At 45.5% G+C, this 20,659-nt stretch overlaps 1 protein-coding gene across 7 annotated transcripts in view; it reads right to left on the bottom strand.

Moving 5' to 3' along the window:
- Nucleotides 1-19,275: 19,275 nt before the first annotated feature.
- The window catches only part of TANGO2 (transport and golgi organization 2 homolog), an 84,613-nt gene continuing 83,229 nt past the window's right edge, over nt 19,276-20,659 (bottom strand). For all 7 annotated transcript variants that reach the window (XM_048515113.1, XM_048515111.1, XM_048515117.1 and 4 more), the window contains one exon: nt 19,276-20,144. In XM_048515113.1, coding sequence (XP_048371070.1) covers nt 20,024-20,144 — 121 coding nt within the window. In that variant the 3' untranslated portion in view covers nt 19,276-20,023. The remainder of the gene's footprint in view (nt 20,145-20,659) is intronic.

The raw sequence follows: 20,659 nt of genomic DNA, 5'->3' as shown, positions 1-20,659 counted from the left end.
CGCTTCGCCCCGCCCCTTTACTGTCCATCCAACTTGGCCAATCAGCTACGAAGGTCGAGCGCGGTGTGCGTCGCGCTTTTTTTTTTAATTGGACCAGCCGGCTCGGGTACTTTTCGACGCGCGGCAACCAATAGAAGAAGACACTGGTTGGGGAAAGTGGCCAATAAGAGGAGAGTGGACCGGGGCGGGGGCAGGAAGAGGAGACCGAGAGTGAAGAAAGGGAAAGGGGGTGGGGCTAATGAGGACGGAGGAGGGGAGGGGCTTCCGGTTTGGAGGCTGAGGAGATGGTTGGGTGTCAATTGTTTGCCCAAAAGTGGTTTTTTCAGTGACATCCTAAGCAAAGTTAGACCTTTGTGGCCCAATGGATTTAGAAGAGTAAAACTTTGTTTAGGAATGTACTGCTGGAGTCTAAGCATATTTAGGATTGCACTGGTGGAGTTTAAGCATCTTTACCCAAAATTAACCCTAAGGAACTCAGAAGGGCTTTACAGTTTAGCATGGATATTTAGAAACTCAATTTGTTTTTAAAATACACACTGCAAGGGTTAACCTGCTGAACTTTCTGCTACCTGGGGATGCCAACTTCCAGTTGGGATTTGGGATCCCCTGGAATTATGGTTTCTCTCCAGACTATAGAGATGAGTTTCTACAGATAAAATGGACGCTTGGGAGGATGGACTGGGTGGCTTTGTACCACACTGAGGACTAAATGGGGGAAAGGAAAATGATGCAAGCCAGTTTGGGTCCCCATTTCTTAAAAAGGCAGGATATAAATGAAATAAGTAAATAAATAAATCTGATGGCCTTCGAGGTACCATAACATTTATAGGAGTTTTTTTTAATTAATTTATTAACAGATATGCTGTAATCTGTCAAACTGAGGTTCACGGTAGGTTCCAAATGTTCATTAGTACCATGAAACAAATCACAAGAAACAATTCTGAAAGCCCAGCTGTCAAGTCCCTCATAGGATTCAGTTTGTTTCCTCTGGTGGCAGCAGTTGTGTCTCTATCTCCCCCCTCCTTGTTCTTGAACTTTCTTTCACAGTAGATTAATGAAGCATTGTAATAGTCTCCTGGATCAAAGACAAAGGACACAACATCCACCCTGTTCTATAAGCTACTTGTATTTTCAAACAGAAGTAAACAAGCTGTCTCTCTCTACCTGCACAGACACACACATATAGCAACGATCCAGCTTCTTGACAACATTATGAAGCCCAGAGACATCTTGTTTATTTTGTCATATTACAAATGGCATCAGAAGGCCATATAAAGTTCCCCATGCAGCTATGTGTTTATCAGCCATCTAATCGATCAAATGAAAAATGAAGTCACATTCTAAAGGCCAATTTTAAAGAACCACTAACTGTTGAATTCATTGATATTACCTTGAAAATGTAGAATGTCCTTACTGTGTACTCTGTTTGGCCAAATGTGGGACTGCATTTTAACAACTTCCAGGATTGTTACAGCTACAGGTTCTGGTAAATAGATGGGACGGATATGTGTTATTTCAAGGGAGAAAGTAATCAGTTCAATATTTAGCACAGCAGGCTAGGGAAAAAATAGAAACAGAAGAATCTCATCAGATCTTGGAAGGCAAGCAGGATCTTCCCTGGTTAGTTCTTGGATGAGAGACCACCAAGGAATACCAGGGTCGCAACACAGAGGCCGACAATGGCAAACTACCTCGGAACATTTCTTGCCTTGACAACCCTACTGCTTTGCCATAAGATGACTGCAACTTAAGGCAAGAAAAATAAATAAGTAAAAATCAGCCCATAGCCTTTTCTAGTCACAATTACCATGCCAAGTAATTCATGATTGCAAATATGAATTCTGCTTGAACTTAGACGCTTTTTTTTGGCATTAACTATAATGAATGTTCAGTAGGATATCAGCTCAGTAACATAGAAGGAGTTTTATGCAAGCCAAGGGACACATAGATTAAACCATGCACAATCGTTTATCTTGAGGGGGGGGGGCGTTGGTTCTAAATTATTAACGTCTACTTGATGGCCTTCACTGGAATCAACGCTCACCCCTCCCTTGTACATGCAGTCTGGGAAATCAAGAAGGCATTTGCATTACTGCTTTTCTAGCAACTTTTCCAGTCATTAGCCAGGATTCAAAGATATAGTGTAACACAGCAGCTAGGAAAATGGAGCCACCAAATCAGACAGAGCCCACCCTGGTTTGAATCTCGCTTTTGCCACGAACTCCGTAGGCAGCTTTAGCTTAGGAGTATTCAGCCTCAGCCACAGTTTGCAATAAAAACATGAAAGTACCCGACAGAATTACGGCTAGAAAGTGTAAAGTGCCTTAACCACTCAGAAGACCCATCTAAATGCTAATTATTATTATTATTAGCTCCATGCACCCAAGGAGTCCCTTAGATTACTATTTCTGAAACAGGCTTCCTCCCCTCCAAACAGCAAATTGCTTTTGAAATTGAGGGGAAAATAGTCTGTTAATATGGTGCAGCTCATTGGAATGGCAAACTGCTGCAGTGAAGGGGAAAAAACCTAAAGTAAAATATCCAGCAGGTGTATGAGCCCTTGATAAAATATACTGGAGTCTTCAGGCACCTTAAAGACTACGGTAATTTTATTTGCATACGAGCTTTCTTGGATTACAGCCCACTTCCTCAGAGAGCCAGTGTGGTGTAACAGTAAAGATTATCATACTAGTATGTAGAAGACCCAAGTCTGAATCCTCACTCGTGCCATAGACATTTGCTGGATAACCTGGGGCCTGCCACATACTCTCAAGTTAGATGGAGCAACCTAACCTACAATCTCACAGAGTTGTTGAGTGTCTAAAATGGAGGAGAGGGGAATGACGTAAGCCACTTTGGGTTGCTGCTGGAGAGAAAGGTTATGATAGGGGGCCAGTATAGACAGGTGTGCTCAATAAAAATTTTTGTGCCTCTGTAATTAATTCTCATGGATTACTGGGCGGTATTGCTTTTTAGAACTAATATTGTTGTCTTTTAAGAAACATTTTTGGATTCAAATAGTTTTATTGATTAACTGAATTTTCCTTTTATTTCTCTAAATATTTTATTCGCCAGTTTATATTTTTATTGTTTTTAATGGTTTTATATTTTAACGGTTTTCAATAGCAAGTTTTATGTTTTTATTGTTCCCTTTCAATGTCTTCCATTTTGTTATTGCGGAACTTGGTTTGTTTTATTTAATGATATTAAACAAAGAAATAAATACTGACTACTGAAGCCAAGTATGTTTTGGAGGCTCTTTTTCTTGAATATAAACCATGGCAGAAGTATCCGCATCATCTTTATCTGACCTCAAGAAATAACTATGTCTGTTGGGTAAGAAAGGAGACGTCTGCCCACTGGAAAAACGTCAAGGAGACTCCAGGGGCATGCCCAGGTTGATCCACTCCTGTCGAACAGCGCTGCTTGCCTAGAGTGGCAAATAATGAAAGTAGACAGAATCTTTGGATTCCATGCTCTAGGGAAATTTCTAGGTCCATGCATGGCATTCACTCTGATTTCAGTGTCTGGCAGCTTCATCGTCGTGGAGCACAAGTTCTGAAGGAAGCCTCGTTTCTTTTTTTCAAAGACAGGCTCCTGCATTTATTTTAAAATTTATTGTGTCTGCACTCACCAGCAGCATGTTCGGTTTAAAAATGGGGAAGGCGAGAGAACTGCTTCAAGACAAGATCATAAAGCAGCCTGATTCTGCTACCAAAAACTCAGTTAAAAAAAAGACTTTAAGTACAAATATGTAGACACCTGTGCCTGTAGATATACAGAAATGTTCAAAAATGTTGAATAAAGTTAAATCAATAGTACAGAAGATGATCAAACAAGATAGACAAAATGGTTCCATTTGCAAGATAAGAATACTAACAAGGTGGAGGAAATGCTGGTTGCTGTGATTTTGAATGCTGATGTGCTCCAGTGTGGCGTAATGATTAAAAGCAGCAGACTCTTATCTGGTGAACCAGGGGTGTTTTCCCACTTACCTTCTGCCCCGCGCTACTGTAGCCAAGTAGCGCAGGGTCCCCCGGCACTCCCCACTACAGGGGCGGCAACAACGCAGCTGCCCTGACGCTGCAGCTGTCGCGCCCCCTCAGCGCATGTCATTCCTGGCGCTCTTCAAAACGGCGCCTTTTGTGGGGAAGCCTGGGCGCGCGCCAGAAATGACGCACGCTGAGAGTAGGGGGTATGAGTAAGTGGGGAAACGCTCCAGGTTTGATTCCCCACTCCTCCCCATGAACGGTGGACTCTAATCTGGAAAACCAGGGTTGATTCCCAGCTCTTCCCCATGAATGGCAGACTCTAATCTGGAGAACCAGGTTTGGTTCCTCACTCCTCCTCATGAACAATTAACTCCAATCTGAAAAAATGGGTTTGATTCCCCATTCCTCCCCATGAACAACAGACTTCAATCGGGAAAACCGGGTTTGATTCCCCACTGCTCCACATGAGTGACGGACTCTAATCTGGAGAAACAGTGTGCTGCTGGTAGGTGTCAGCCACGCTTGGCCAGGCAGTTCAGGGGGCACGGTGGGCAGCAGGCAGAGGAGTGGTCAGATAGTCCAAGGTTGAGGCAGGTAGTATGCAAAGATGTGATTCAGACAGTGCAGGGATCAAGGCAGGCAGCAGGCAGAGGCGTGGTCAGGCGTCCAGAGGTCAAAGAGGTCCAGAAATTCACACAGACAGGTGAGCTGAGAACTGTAGTTCACAGGAGCCGAGCTATGGAGCAAGTGCATAGATCTTCTCAGTGAAGCACATTTGTTACACACAGACTGAACAGAGATCACACTCAGGCTTAAATAGGATGCTGGCTAGGGAGGGAGTGACTCCCTGCAAGGACTCACTCCCCAACTGTGTCTGCTTCGAGCCTCTTGCCATAGTGGGCCCCTATTCTGGCACTTCGCCTTTTAGACGCCCACTCAAACCTCTGTTTTTGCCTTTGGTGTTCGGCTGACTCATCGGTCAACCCACCTAGGTCTGCCGAGGGCTCCCCCAGTTGCAAGGTGTCTGGCACTTCCTTGGCTGGAGGAAAGGGGCTTGAAGCTGTTTCTGCCATTTGAGTCTCCTCCCAAGAAGCCAGCTCCTGATTTATGACTTCCACAGGCTCTGTATCTGGTTCAGCATCCCCTGGGGGCTGGCTCATGACAACCGGGTTTGATTCCCCACTCCTCCACATGAGTGGTGGACTCTAATCTGGAGAACTAGGTTTGGTTCCCCACTCCTCCACATCAAGCCAGCTGGGTGACCTTGGGCTAGTCACAGTCCTCTCAGAACTCCCTCAGCCTCACCTACCTCACAAGGGGTCTGTTATGAGGAGGGAAAGGGAAGGTGATTTTCGGCCTCTTTGAGATTCCTTTTGGTAGAGAAAAGTGAAGTATAAAAATGAACTCATCTTCTTCTTATACTGGACAGAAAATTATTCCTCATAAAAATAATCCTAGCTGATCACAGATGAACTGGTGGTGGTGCTATTGCCTAAGAAAGCAAGAAATTGGGCTCTCTTCTCTGCTTTACAATTTTTTTTTTTTTTAAAGTTCTAGCATCTTCCCAAATGAAAAAAAATATGGTTGCAGAAAACTGGGTGTATAGTAGGAAAGAAAGCCTCCATTAATAGTTGAAATAAGATGGATAAATAACTCCATTTAAAAAAGCTAGACAGACATTTGGAACATTCAGATACCCACTATTCCTTGCACATTTCCCCAGGACCTCGGTGGGAGGCATTTGGCTGACGTGGCTATGTTTGCCAGCTTCCAGGTGGGGCCTACAGATCTTCCAAAATTACTATAGCTCTCCAGGTAACCAAGATCAGTTCTGCTGGAGAAAATGGCGGCATTGGAGGGTGGATTCTGAGGCATTATTCCTGCTGACGTCCCCCCCCCCTCCCCAACTCCCAACCTTTCTATGTTCCACCCCCAAATTTTCAGGGATTTCTCAACCCATAGCCAGTAACCTTAGCTGCTACCCAGTTCTGCCTCCTCTTCTCTCTCCCTCCCTGGCCGCTCTGTTATGGTGGATCATATTGTTTTATATTTCTTCTTGGAAGGTCAGCTCTTAACTGCAGCCCCACCCCGGGGGACTGTAGCCCTCCCAGTCCCCCCAAACCATATGCCCTACCTATCCACGTTTGCCCTGATTTTTTAAAACCACCGCCTAGTAAACATTACTCTCCCTGTTTTATCTCTGTGAAGGTTGTGTTGAAATCTGTTCATGTGAGTTAGCAGAGCTGTTATTTTTCAGAATTCATCTCTCTCTCTCTCTCTCTCTCTCTCTCTTTCTCTCTCTCGGGTCTCTAGAAGTTAAATCTTCAAATGGGGATGGGATTCACGCACCGTCTTTCTCAGACACGCTTCGACTAAGGCTCGGTGCTGTGCGCGTTGTGCTATTTCATGTGCTGTGGCTGTTGCCGTGTATTTTGAACTCTTGCAAGATGTGGTAGGGCAATTGTGCTTTTCAAATGCATCTTTAATCAAAAGAGAAAAATGTTGTTTGATCTTCCAAATCTGTGTAGGATGGGCTTTTGCAGAGCTAAGGAACACAGCATACAGCAGGCAGAATACTGGGGACAGCGAGGTGAAGCAGTGATCTTTGGTGTGAGAATAAAGACGTTTGAAGCATGTGCCTGTTTTTAATCTATGAAATGCAAGACGTTGTCTCCACAACCCACACCCGCTTCCAGCATAATGATGTACAAGCCTCAGCAAAGAGATGCCAGTTAGTGTGAATATTTTAGGTCTTCTGGCCAGGAAATTTACTTGCAGAGCTGTCTACCTGTTTGTCACACAGAGTGGGGAACAGAGGTGGGATCCAACCAGTTCTCACCATTTCTCAAGAAGTGGTTACTAATTTTTTCTTAGTGCCGAGAAGGGGTTACTAAAGCAACCTCCCTGCCCAATAGGGACTGGAGGTGCGTGTGTGCGGCGGCGCCACTGTTTGAATCCCACCACCATCGGAACCTGTTATTAAAATTTTTGGATCCCACCACTAGTGGGGAAGATAGTGGCAATTAAGAAGTGCCCAGCAAATACACACATTGAGGATTATCATAGAGGAAAAGAAGGAGGAGAAAGAGGGAAGGAGGAGGAGGAGGAGAAGAGTTAAATATAATAAAACTATGGATACATATATTTGTCTGTTTATTGAACACTAGTCATTTCTTTCATCCCAAGGAAGCAGTAGAGATGATGATATTTACATTTTTTATGTGACTTCCCTTCCCTGGTGCGCCACGCTCCTTTCCATGCTAACGACAGCCAAAAATCAATTGTTAAATGCATTCTGTGCAGACTGTGAATTCACACTGTAGGATGTTTCAAATAAGATTATACCACTGGCTGATTTTTGTTTGAAAAAAAAAAAAGGAAGCTGTATAGTATGCACACGCACACCCAGATATGAACCCCTGACTTTAACTTGAAGGTGCTACTAAAAATGGGTATTTCCTTCCCACACTAAACACAGTATTTCCCATAGAACCCATCAACAGACTGGCTGAAAGAATCCAGCAGCAGTTTCTTTACGTTTTCTGAGCTTCATTGGATGAGATGCTCTCTGTTGCGACTGGAGATGGAAGTTCCCTTCAAGCAGAAACATTTTATTCATGTGCCAACTCGAGGTATAGCATTGCAATCGAAGAATGAATTACAGTCCCTATATATTATTTTTTGCAACGGCGAGGAACCAACCTGCCCTGTGAGAGGGAAAAAATCACAACTCAACTAGCAAAACAGCAGGAACGGCTTGAGGCAGGGTCCAAATGAGTATGATGCCATGTGGACCCCCTTTAAACCAGAGACTTTCCTGCCATCTATGCAAAGAACAGTCCTTGATTGGAAGCATATTTATATATTTATTTAAAGGATAGATGCACAGGCGTATCTAGGGAAAATGTAGCCTAGTGCAAAATGAGTTTCCCACCACCACCACCACCACCACCCTCCTCGTATGGGCGGCCACTCTCCTCCACCATGACCAAACAATATTTGTTTGCACCAGGTCTTGAAGTCAGTGTATGGACCCAGGGGGAAGGAGGAAGAAGAAGAGTTGGATTTATATCCCCTCTTTTTCTCCTGCAAGGAGACTCAAGGGGCTTACAAACTCCTTACCCTTCCCCCCTCACAACAAACACCCTGTGAGGTGGGTGGGGTTGAGAGAGCTCCGAAGAACTGTGACTAGCCCAAGGTCACCCAGCTGGTGTGTGTTGGAGTGCACAGGCTAATCTGAATTTCCCCAGATAAGCCTCCACAGCTCAAGCGGCAGAGCGGGGAATCAAACCCGGTTCCTGCTCTTAACCACTACACCACTGTAGGGCATGGGGGGCGATTTTCCACACCCCACGTGACTAAATGGTCACAGGCCAGGGTCATTTGACCCCATATGTCCCCCTGGGCGGTACTCCCCTGGCCATAGATACCCTGCAATCTCAGTGCCTAACATGGCTTATAATCATATAAACTTGCCATCACACTTGAGCACATATGAACCTGCCTTGTACTGAATCAGACCACTGGTTCATCATGGTCAGTATTGTCTACTCAGACTGGCAGCCACCATCCAGGGTCTCAGGCAGAGATCTTTCATATAATCTACTGCCTGATCCTTAGCTGGGGATGCTAGGGACTGAATCTGGGATCTTCTGCAAGCAAAACAAAAGTTCTTCCAATGAGCCGCAGCCCTTTCCTCTCCACCTCTTCAGGACAAGAGCAACAAGGGAAGATCCAGTTTGGCCTTATTGAGATTTGGGCCACTGGCAACCAAGATCAAGTTAATTCATGCCATAGTGTGCCTTAGTGCTCTGTATGGGTGTGAAAGCTGGACAATGAAGACAGCTGACAGGAAGAAAGTAGATTCCTTTGAAATGTGGGGCTGGAAGAGAGCGTTACGGATACCATGATCCACCAAAAAACAAAATTAGTGGGTTCTAGATCGAATCAAGCCTGAACTGTTCCTGGAAGCTAAAATGACTAAACCGAGGGTGTCGTACTTTGATCACATAGTGAGAAGCGAAGAGGAAGACCCAACATGAGATGGATTGACTCTATAAAGGGAGCCATGGCTTTCATTTTGAAAGACTTGAGCAAAGATGTTTATGGTAGGCCATTTTGAAGGGCATTAATTCACAGCGTCACCATGAGTCAACAGTGATTTGATGTCACTACAGACACAGAGACACAGACACAGACACAGACACAGACACACACACACACACACAGAGAGAGAGAGAGAGAGAGAGAGAGAGAGAGAGAGAGAGAGAGAGAGAGAGATTTAAGGGCCTGAATTTTTGTCAAGGTAGTCTCTGCAAAGCATCCTGCCTTCGACATTTGCCCCAAATGCCCCTATTTTATTCAAAGTGCTACCTGTCTGCAACCAGTTCTTCATAAATCAGTGTCTAATAAAGGGAACACGAGGTAATTCTTCATTGGACTCCATTTCCCATGGTGTTGTCTTGTGACTTAAAGAGATGAAGGCTCTTCACTCGACAGAAATGGAATAATCAGCACTGCAATCAACTGAAGAGGAAGCAAGAGAAACAAATTATGGAGAATTATGTGGCCCATCTTGTACGAATCATGTAGCGCTGCTTAACCCTGGCGAAAGAGGGCAAGGAGAACAGCGGTTGGGGAAAAGGCACAAAGACAGCAGATTTGTTAAGAGGGGGAAGGTATGGTTGCAAACTCTGGGTCAGGACATTCCTGGAGGTTTGAGGAGGTTGAGGCTGGGGAGGGAGTTCAGCAGGGCATAATGCCATAGAGCAGTGGTGGCAAACCAATTGGCCATGCTGGCAGGGGCTGATGGGAATTGTAGTCCATAACATCTGGAGTGCCAAAGGTTCGCCACCACGGCCATAGAGCAAGGGTGGCCAACCTATGGTGCTCCAGATGTTCATGGACTACAATTCCCATCAGCCCCTGCCAGATGGCCAATGCTGGTAGGGGCTGATGGGAATTGTATTCCATGAACATCTGGAGCACCATAGGTTGGCCACCCTGCCATAAAGTCTACCTTCCAAAGCAGCCCTTTTCTTCAGGGAACCAATCTCCGTTGCCTGGAGATTAGCTGTAATTCTGGGAGATCCCCAGGTCTTATTTTTGTAAGAACAATCTTACATGTGCCTCATTGACCAACACTGAAAATACCACATGCTCACAAGCCTCCGAAGACTTGTCAAAGCCAGAACATAGCTGGAAGCTGGTCGCTCATGTTGGATTTTCAGTATTATGTTAATAGCTATCCCTGTGGAGATTAGGGAAGCAATTGCAGAAGTATTGACTAATACTTATGAATGTACTTATTACTTATTAAAAAGTTCATATGTTGTCTTTCTCTAGAAGGGCCCAAAACTTACAACATGGAGACCTTACGGTATCCATGAAACAACATATTCATCTAGCAGCATAAAGTTTCCAAAGTACTGTGCCAAAAACGTGAGAAACTCATAGCCAATAAAACTTAACGCCATTAACAACCAAGAACAGTTACTGTTAACAAGGTTCAGACTTCCATCTGGCAGCAATTAAAAGTGATAACGGGGTAAAGAGCGGACATAAAACTAATTCAGGAACAATAAATGTTTTGGAATCAGATGAGTAAAACAACCATCACCATCCCCGAATTCCTGTGCACACAGAAAAGTAAATGCAAGGAGCCTAGGAAAGTAGAAACATTTTAACCTGTTACCTAAAACTTAACAAAGCAAACACCAGGAATGCAGCAGCGGGGCTGCTACAAACAAGGCCTTGCCTGTGGTTGTAATAAAAATTAGAACATCTCAGAGATAATGAGATCTATAGATATAATCTACAGATATAGAGATCTACAAGATAGACAGACATAGTTTATATTAAACTATATATGTGTAGTTAATAAAAGTCAGTGATGCCTAAAACAACGGGGGGGGGGGCAATCAGTGAGGAAAGGATCTAATAGGGGGATAACCCTAAAACAATATTGTTACACTAACAGGAAAAGAGGGGAAGCGTGGGAGGAGGGAGGCTGGTGGTATGAATACGGTCCTGGTCCTCAACCATAGGCCTGAAGAAGAAGAAAAGGAAGAAGAAGAAGAAGAGGAGGAGGAGGAGTAGTTTGGATTTATATCCCCCCTTTCTCTCCTGTAGGAGACTCAAAGGAGCTTACAATCTCCTTGCCCTTCCCCCCTCACAACAAACACCCTGTGAGGTGGGTGAGGCTGAGAGAGCTTCGAGAAGCTGTGACTAGCCCAAGGTCACCCAGCTGCCGTGGGAGTGTACAGGCTAATCTGAATTCCCCAGATAAGCCTCCACAGCTCAGGCGGCAAAGCTGGGACTCAAACCTGGTACCTCCAGATTAGATACATGAGTTCTTAACCTCCTACGCCACTGCTGCTCTCTGTATCTGCAGATTATATATATAGATGTGATTCTGGATTCCGTTTCAGACCCACCACACTGCAATTGGGGCCACAGGCCTCATATACTTTGCAACAGTGCAACATGGGTGGAAGGTTACAATGAGGTGCTTCAGTTATATGTACTGCCAGCCATTAGGGAAGGTGGGGAGCAAGAGTGAAATTCAGCCGGAAGGCCTCTGCAGTTACAGTCAGTGGAAAACAATTCTTTCCATTGCTCACTTATACTATCATAAACAATGGAATAAGAACTGTATAACTGCATGCACAAGTAATGATTTGCAGCGTCGTTCTGTCCATCCAACGCAACTCACATGCAGCATGCCGGCAGATTTGGAAACTTCTACCCAGTTCAGAAGTAGTTTGCCCTACAGAAGAAGAAGAAGGAGAGTTTGGATTTATACCCTGCCTTTCTCTCCTGTAAGCAGACTCAAGATGGCCTACAAGCTCCTTTCTCTTCCTCTCCCCACAACAGACAACTTGTGAGGTAGGTGGGGTTGAGAGAGTTCTGAGAGAACTGTGATTAGCGCAAGGTCACCCAGCAGGAACGTAGGAGTGCAGAAACACATCTAGTTCACCAGATAAGCCTCTGCCACTCAGGTGGAGGCGTGGGGAATCAGACCGGTTCTCCAGATGAAAATCCCCCTGCTCTGAACCACTACCCCACGCTGGCTACAGGGAAGAACCATTGCTGTCCGAAGCTCAAATCCCAAGCTGCTTGAGATTCAGGGCCAGTTACAGTTTGTGGGGGTGGGTGGGAACCTTGGGTGAAGGATATGCATTGTTCCCTTCTCCTCCTCTGCCCATACCACTGCTCAGGACTTTCTCCTATCCTCTCCAGTGCCCTTTCACTGCCCACGTTCACAGATGCCCATACTGTTACCCTAAGTTGGCAGTTTCCACTTTGATTGACAGAAGTAGCTAAAGACAGGCAGCGAGAGGGGAGAATTGGAATCCATAACCTGTGCAGACTGGCTGCTGTGGGTTTCCCAGGCCACATGGCTAAGATCTAGTAGTTTTAGCTCCTAACATTTTGCCCACATCTATGGCTGGCACCTTCAGAGGCATGTCACAGTAAAACGTTCCTCTTCAGACACATGTCACCGTAAAATGTACTTCTCTCTGAGAAATACATCTTACCCCGTGTCTTGCCTCTGAAGATGCCAGCCGTAGATGCGGATGAAATGTTGGCAGCTAAAACTACCCCCCTGCCCTTCTCACTATCTGGGCTACTGTGATTCAACGCACCTCTCCCTCTGCATCAAAGTACTGATCCACTTTTAAACACTATATGAATTTTCAGTTTTGATTCTGGAACCCATGCTCTTCAGCCGCCCCCATCTGTGCTCTTTTTTGGTCTCCTTTGCCAAAGAAGTGAAACCGCTTTCATTCTGCCCAGCATCTGGGATTGAACGGGAAACGTGCTTTCGCTGCTGCTTTGCTTTTGAAATGTACCCAATTACTTACCGAATGTCTCTGCCACCTTTTAGCCCAAGCCGTGTTTCAGCAGAACGCAATTTGCGAAGACAACACGCGCTGAAATGATTAAAGGAAAGATGTACAAAAGGCTCCTCTGCTGGACCCGCAGAGATGAGGAAGAGTATGAAGGAAAGTTTAGTATTTGTAGACATTTAAAGAGAGAGGGAATCCCACTGCAGATCTTTATTTTTTAGTAATCTGGTTACAATAGTTTGCAAATGGAATTCTAGCCCAAACTAAGGAAGCAATCAATGAATACATGCAGAGGTGTCAAACTTGCGGCCCTCCAGATGTTATGGGCTACAGTCAGTGGTGGGATCCAAAAATGTTAGTAACAGGTTCCCATGGTGGTGGGATTCAAACTGTGGCGTAGCGCCAATGGGGCTGGGCGGGGCACGACGGGGGCATGGCTGGGCATTCTGGGGCCGGGGCATTCCTGGGCAGGGCTGTGGCAAGGATGCAGCCGCTGCGCCGGTCCTTGGGTGGGAAACGAATGCACGCATGCAGGCGCAGGCTGCCAGGCACGCCGGTGCACCTCCTGCTAAAGTGCTTCAAGTTCTGTGCGCTACTGCTGAGAGAAGGGGCGTAACTAAGGCAAAAATCACATGGCAAAATCACCAATGAGTAACCCCCTCTCGGCACACACAAATAATTAGGAACCTACTCTCGGGAACCTGTGAGAACCTGCTGGATCCCACCTCTGACTACAGTTCCCATCATCCCCTGCCAGCATCATGCTGTTTGACACCTGTGCTTAATGCTTTGTTTGACACCTGTGCTTAATGCTTTGGCAAAGCATTGGTTGGAGGGAAAGCAGCCTGGCATATAGTCCAATCTCATCAGAACTCCGAAGCTCAACAGGGTTGCTACTCAGAAGGGAGACCACCAAGGAAGGCTCTGCAGAGGAGGGCAACAGCAAACCACCTCTGCCTTGAATACCGGGGTCCCCGTAAGTTGGTTGCAACTGGATGGCACTTTAGACACACATGCACACACATAGATTATTGATGGAACAGTTTATTGACTGTATTCATATACAAGCATAAATGACAGCGTGTAAAACAATTCTCAAAAGGAAAATGGAAATGATCTTAAAATCCCCTTCGATGTCAGTAAACCATACAACTCTGTCACTTGTTATTGAGAATGGCTTTTAACTGTAGCAAGGTTTATTTATTTACTTATTTCCTGTAGATGTATTTCCCGCCTACCACCAGGTTGCTAAAAGCCATGCCAACAAACAGCGTGCGTCATAGTTATACAAATTGCATCTGTTTTTAAATATATTACAAAAAATTAAAAAAAAGTATCCTACAAATGTCTACATGTGCCACATTTAAGGTTTGCATTGCTAGTGCGCTGCAAGGAATTAAGATTTGCATTTAAAACATACCACCGTACATAATTCATCAGACACAATATGTGGGTTTAGACTGTACCCCTTTAGGCTGCAGGCGTGGGACTGAATTATGGAATTGTCCTTGATGCAACAAGAATCAGCAAGATCCAATTCCTTGCACACGAAGACAAAGATATTAGGAAGAAGACTGGCAGCCCAATCGGGGGGCGGGGGGGGGGGGGCGCAAATGCACTGGCGAGGGGGGAGGGGGAGTCAGTTACCTTGATGATCGACCCAGAAGACGCTGTTTCCCCCAGACCCACAAGCACAAAATAATGCACCAGCGAGACTGAGGGCGCTTCAGGGGTAGAGCCAACTGTAGTCAGCCTTCACTTCCCACCCGGCTCATGTGCCGGCAGAGCCAGCAACAGACATATGCCATGTTTTTGGTGGCGTGTCTCTGTTATTCCCTACGATGGACTCTCCGATTTTTTTTTTTTACTTTTTTGGGCTTCTTGTATGGCGGGCAAGCCCTTTGGAGGGGACAGGGCAGCGCTAGAGTGGTGTTGTCCCCACCAACTGGGCCCCTCTGGATAGGGCTGTAAGCCTAGAATCTTCTCACTGACATGTTATCTTTTGTGCATGAAGGGGGTTGAGATCTTGAAGTGCCTTGTGTCACGTCAGAATACTAAAAAAAAAAACCCAGTAAAAATTAACACCAACATGGAAGGCAGCATCCAAACATCTGACCCAGCTCTTGTACCCTAGAGGGGTACAGCCCTGTAAAGGATGGGTTGTGGAGGGGATGTGCTGATTGTGTGCATTTTTGTCTCTCGGTGGTACTAACGCTAAGGCTTTTCTGTTCCTCGTACAGAGAATGCTGCTTTAGGAAACACACTTCCCTGCTACATTTGTAAAGAAGTATGTGTCAGGAAGTGGCTAAAACATGCACTTCTACGACTGGGATGCCCTAACCTGCGTGGCTCAGGCTGGCCCAAACTTGTCAGATCTTGGAAACGAAGCAGGATTAGCTCTGGTTAGTACTTGGACGGGGGAAGTGCAGGGTTGTGACACAAGAGGCAGGCAATGGCAAACCACTTCCATTTGTCTCTTGCCTTGAAAATCCTACGGGGTGGCCTGACATCCCGTTTGACTCACTGGCACTTCCCACCAAGGCTGGGACAGCCTGTCCTTCCTCTAGGACCGTGGTGGCGAACCTTTGGCACTCCAGATGTTATGGACTACAATTCCCATCAGCCCCTGCCAGCATGGTCAATTGGCCATGCTGGCAGGGGTTGATAAGAATTGTAGTCCATAACATCTGGAGTGCCAAAGGCTCGCCACCACTGCTCTAGGATGCATGTCTCGATCAGGGCTCAGGAACGTGTCTGCTGTCCGCACGCCCAGTGCCTCCAATGGACAGTCCAGAGATCTTATAAGAACATGCTGTCCAGTTGCAACTGACCCATAACAATGTCAGGACTACGGGTGTTTGAAATAAGAGATCAACGGAGGGGGTTTGCCATGGTAGCCTTCTGCGTAGCAACCCCAAACATTTTTGGTGCTCTTGGTGGCTGACCCTGCTTAGCTCTCAAGCTCTGATGAGCTCGGGCGAAGCTAGGCTGCTGGACAGAGGCGAAGTGCTCATGGGAACATGTGGGGTCACATGTCCCCAGGCGCATGCCAGCTGGTCATGTGGGGGGGCAGAGAATCTCACCCCACCCCCCTCGGCCCCACCCCACCAGGCTGCTCCTTCTGTTGGCAGAGCCTCTGCCGGCTGAAGGAGCAGCCTGGTGGGGCAGGGTCGAGGGGCACCCAGCAGCGGCCCAGCCAGGTAAGTGGGGAACTGGGGAGGGGGGCGGCATCCGGAGCAGACCTTATGCCTCCTCCCAGTTTATGACTGTTTCCCTACATATGTGCTTAAAATCAAACACAATGTCAGAAACAGCTCCAGTTACACACAGGTGCAAGGAACACATGGATATGCGTTTTCTGGAAAAGTTCACTGACCCCATCGAAAGCGTTCACCACTTTCACTTGACGGGTTCCACTTTGCTCAGGAAGGAGAGGTAGATTTTGAACAGAAGTGTGATCCTCTTTAAAGCACAGCTGAAATCCTGTGTTTTGTTAAAAAAAATATGTGCATTGAGACTCTAGCTTTTGGTCAAGGTGATAAAAACCCCCACAATCCTACCTTCAGTAGATTTTTATGGGTTGCAATGTTTTCATCGTCACCACACTTAAGTTTCCCTGATTTAGAAATAAATAATTTTTTAGCCATGCCATGTGCGCGCACCATTTCTTGGCAGTGTTTCCTGTGCTCCAATAGGCATCCTATTGATCTGCCATTTTAAAAAAAAGTTTAACCAATTTAAATGCCACCAAGACACACAGCAGTGATTTAAGGTTGTACATAATACAGACGACACTGAGATGGAAAAAAACACAATAGTAACAAGACCATGTGACTGTTTTCTACACATGTTAGATGCAGATGGCCTTAAAAAGTTCTAAGTACATTTTAAAAAAGATTACTTCCTGTGGCTGCTTCACACACAAATGCTTTTCTTTACTGGCAGGTAACCTTCCATGCCGTGCCAGAATTTGGGAAGAGTGGAGCAAAGCGTGTCTACTTTGCGGCAAGGGGGTGAGTTTTGAAGGTTAGGAGCCACCTGGTGTTGGATCTAGCAAATGCATCCCTGAAGAGGATCTTTCTGATCCTCCTCTTAACAGATGCAAGTATAAAAACCAGAAGGTCGGGCTCATTTCCATTTCATCCAGAGTCAAAGACTCTATGACTTTGAAAACCCTATTAATGATGACGTGATGGGTAACTGAGGTCCGGCTAAAGCACGCTTGTGGGATTCCTGCAGTATAGTCTGGCTGCAGAGATAACTGAACGCCCCTGCACTAACCACTGGCAAGAGACTTCCAAGACATCCTATTCAAAACACTGGGAGGTCTGGCTGGGGGGGGGGGATTTGCTCCCCTCGCCACTTTGTGCCATAATCATGACAAATGGTGTCTTCTTTCAAATCGAAAACAAAAAGGTATACAGCTGCACAAAGTCCACAGCCCAGTGGTAAGCTTTGTGTCATTTTCCTTATCGTGTTCTGCATTGCACATGTCACGTCAGGGGTGTGCTACAGAAGACCTGAAATTCTATATGGAGGAGCCAAAGGGTATGGGAAACCTTGGCCGAACAGCACGCACCTAAACACAGGCAGCCTAATAAAGTTATTTTGTACTGAATATTAATAAAATTGTATTTTTACAACACTTGAAAATAGTGGTCTGCTGCTCGCCAGTGAACCCTGTGCTTTTGCTCTCATTGACAAGAACAATGAAAACAAGTTTATTTCTCTGTGAGCAGTTGGGTAGAACTTGGGCTGATTCTGCATGGGCCAAAAACAGCGGTGTGAAAACGGTAGTATAAACCCTTTTACACGGTTTTAAACTCTTTTACACCATTTCCACACTGTTTTCACACTGCTGTTTTTGGCCCATGCGGAATCAGCCATAGCCTCCATGCTTCTTTTAAAAATATTCTAAAAATAAAAATATTTTTGAAGGAAAGCTGAAAATCCAGGGTGGGGATATGGAATATCCTTGAGGGACTAGGTGCTCCGTACATTTCAATTTTGGCTCGGAGCAAGTGTCTTTTGACAGCAAACAGGCAACTTGTGGTTATGACACTCACGTGCACAGCCAGGTGGTGCATACTTATGTTAAGAGATCCATGGACACCCAGCAGAGACTCCCCCTATTACATGGCTATTGTAAGAACGTCCCTGAGACTGCTTGAGGGGAAGGGAGACCATTGGTCCATCTAGCCTTGTACTGTGCACTGTGACTGGAAGCAGATCTCTAGGCTATGGATCCTTCCTACTAAAGTCCAAAAGGTCCCCCTCAAATGCTACTTATGGGGGACAGGAGATACCCCCAGGAACAGCATGAGGGTGGACTTGGATGCTTGCAATAGGAAGGGGAATCAACTACAATTGTGCCCCACTCTTCTATCTGCAGGAATTCTCACCTTGATCCTCGATGTTGCCTTATACCTGTGGTGGCGAACCTTTGGCACTCCAGATGTTATGGACTACAATTCTCATCAGCCCCTGCCAGCATGGCCAATTGACCATGCTGGCAGGGGCTGATGGGAATTGTAGTCCACAACATATGGAGTGCTAAAGGTTCGCCACCACTGCCTTTTACCAATTCAGACCACTGGTCCATCCAGCTCAGCTTTACTGACTGTGCTTGAGACCCTGGAGAGCTGCTGTTTGTCAGAGGAAGATTGTCCTCAGAACCAATTAGAGATCCTTCAACTGCAGATGCCAAGAACTGAACTCAGGACTCCTGGCATTTAAAGCCCACCAAGACACGTCCTGCCACCCACATGTTGCCTTCAGCCTCAAGACGTTGCCTGCGTGCACCACCAAATGGCTTCCCAAAGCATTAGGATGGGTACTGTGAGAAACGGGACTGGACCAGATTGGACTTGATGGACCTTTGGTCTGACCTAGCAGGTTGGTTCTTATTTTCCAATGGAGTCAACTGAATACAAACCCTTCTACCTACACGTACAACAATAACAGAATTCCTCAATACTGAAATGTACATTCCCTTAACACATTAAATGCTGCAATTAGCTTGATAAAAAAGAATCCCCCCTTTAAAAAGCAGAAGGGATACAGACTGATGTTCAAGAAATTCTTATTTAGAACTGGCTGTTGTGGGTTTTCCGGGCTGTGGGGCCATGGTCTGGTAGATCTTGTTCCTGTCGTTTCGCCTGCATCTGTGGCTGGCATCTTCAGAGGTGTATCACAGAGAGAAGTCTGTTACACTCTGTGTCCAGTGTATAATACTCCAGTGACATAGTGTGTAACAGACTTCTCTCTGTGATACACCTCTGAAGATGCCAGGCTGATTCTGCATGGGCCAAAGACAGCAGTGTGAAAACAGTGTGAAAACGGCATAAACCCTTTTACACCATTTTCACACCGTTTTCACACCACTATTTTTGGCCCATGCGGAATCCGCCCCAGCCACAGATGCAGGCGAAATGACAGGAACAAGATCTACCAGACCACGGCCACACAGCCAGTTGAACCCGGCCATGAAAGCCTTCGGGAATCTTATTTAGAAGTTCGTAAAAAAAAAAAAGAGGGAGTTCACTAAGATTAAAAATGTCTTGATTGCTCACAACAGCGGCAGGCAATTTTAAAGAAAGAAATTTTAGATGGTGATTAAAAAATAGACTGTTGTGCTGGGAGAAAAGTGTCACAAAGTTTCAACACAAGTGTAGCTCCTTGTGAGCAGGAGCTTCACCATTCATTTCAATGTCAAAGTCTGTCTGGGAGGCCGGAAAGAGATCAATACTCCCAAATGCTGAAACGAATGCACAGCTCTTGCTCAGTAGATCAACAATAATTTTTTTTTAAAATCACACTGCAGATTCTTGGTTTTGTTTCCCCAACTCTATCAGGCCAAAGAAGAAATTACGATAATCCTCTCCTATGTATCCCATACCACGTCCACAATTGTGCCAGCTAATCTTGTAGCCTGGTAGAGTCTCTTTGGAAAAGTCAAACACAGCAACCAGGTCAAAACCTGGTTCACATAGATAGCTAATTTTTTTTTAAAAAAAAAGGCTTTTGTGCAAAAAACGGTTTTGGTGGTTGCTAGGGTATGCTACAGCAACATTCATGAGCGTCTGCTCTTCAAAGCCCGTTTCCAAGGCCTCCCCCACCCCCAACTTCAATAGCTTGTTCTCAGTTTCTTTTCTTGTGATCCATTCAAATGGAAAGCTGTTAAATCTGCAGTTTGAACTGATAGGTGCTCGTTTTCCATTGGTCGACGTCTGCATTCAGCATCGTGCGCTCGGTGAAAGTGACGTGGCCTTCGCCATCAATGAGAATGACTGTATTTGTTCTGAAAACAAAAAAAAACCAGAAAAAAATAGCTGTGTTTTCATCTATTTAAACTTCGGGTTCGTTTTCTAAGCTTTATGTTCTTGGAGTAGAAGTTTTTAAAAACTTTCACCCTACGCTGCACACAGAAAAATAAATCAGGGGGAAAAATTCACAGCATTACGGTCAAGGACAAAGAAGATGCAATACCTATTCTGCAGAACTCAGACTTTTCTGACTTTACTTCACCGCTGAAATGATTGATTCAAGAACTACACAATACATCTGGGTCATGAATAATATTGAAAAGAGAGAAACAAGACTAAGGAGAGAGGTTTATAAAATTATGCACGGGATTGAAGAACATGGATAGCACAAATCGTTTCTTTCATAATCAAAGAACTCAGGCGCACGTGATGAAATTGATAGGCTATATTCAGAGCGCATAAAGGGAACCGACATCTCAATGCCAGTGCTGGAAGGCAACGCAATGAGAAGTCCTTGGCCTCTGTTTTCTGTTTGTTGGCCCTTCGAGAC

Source organism: Sphaerodactylus townsendi, linkage group LG13 (genome assembly GCF_021028975.2).
Source record: "Sphaerodactylus townsendi isolate TG3544 linkage group LG13, MPM_Stown_v2.3, whole genome shotgun sequence".
NCBI lineage: Eukaryota > Metazoa > Chordata > Lepidosauria > Squamata > Sphaerodactylidae > Sphaerodactylus > Sphaerodactylus townsendi.
Note: the sequence above shows the minus strand (reverse complement) of the source record. Positions and strands in the feature narration are given on the sequence as shown.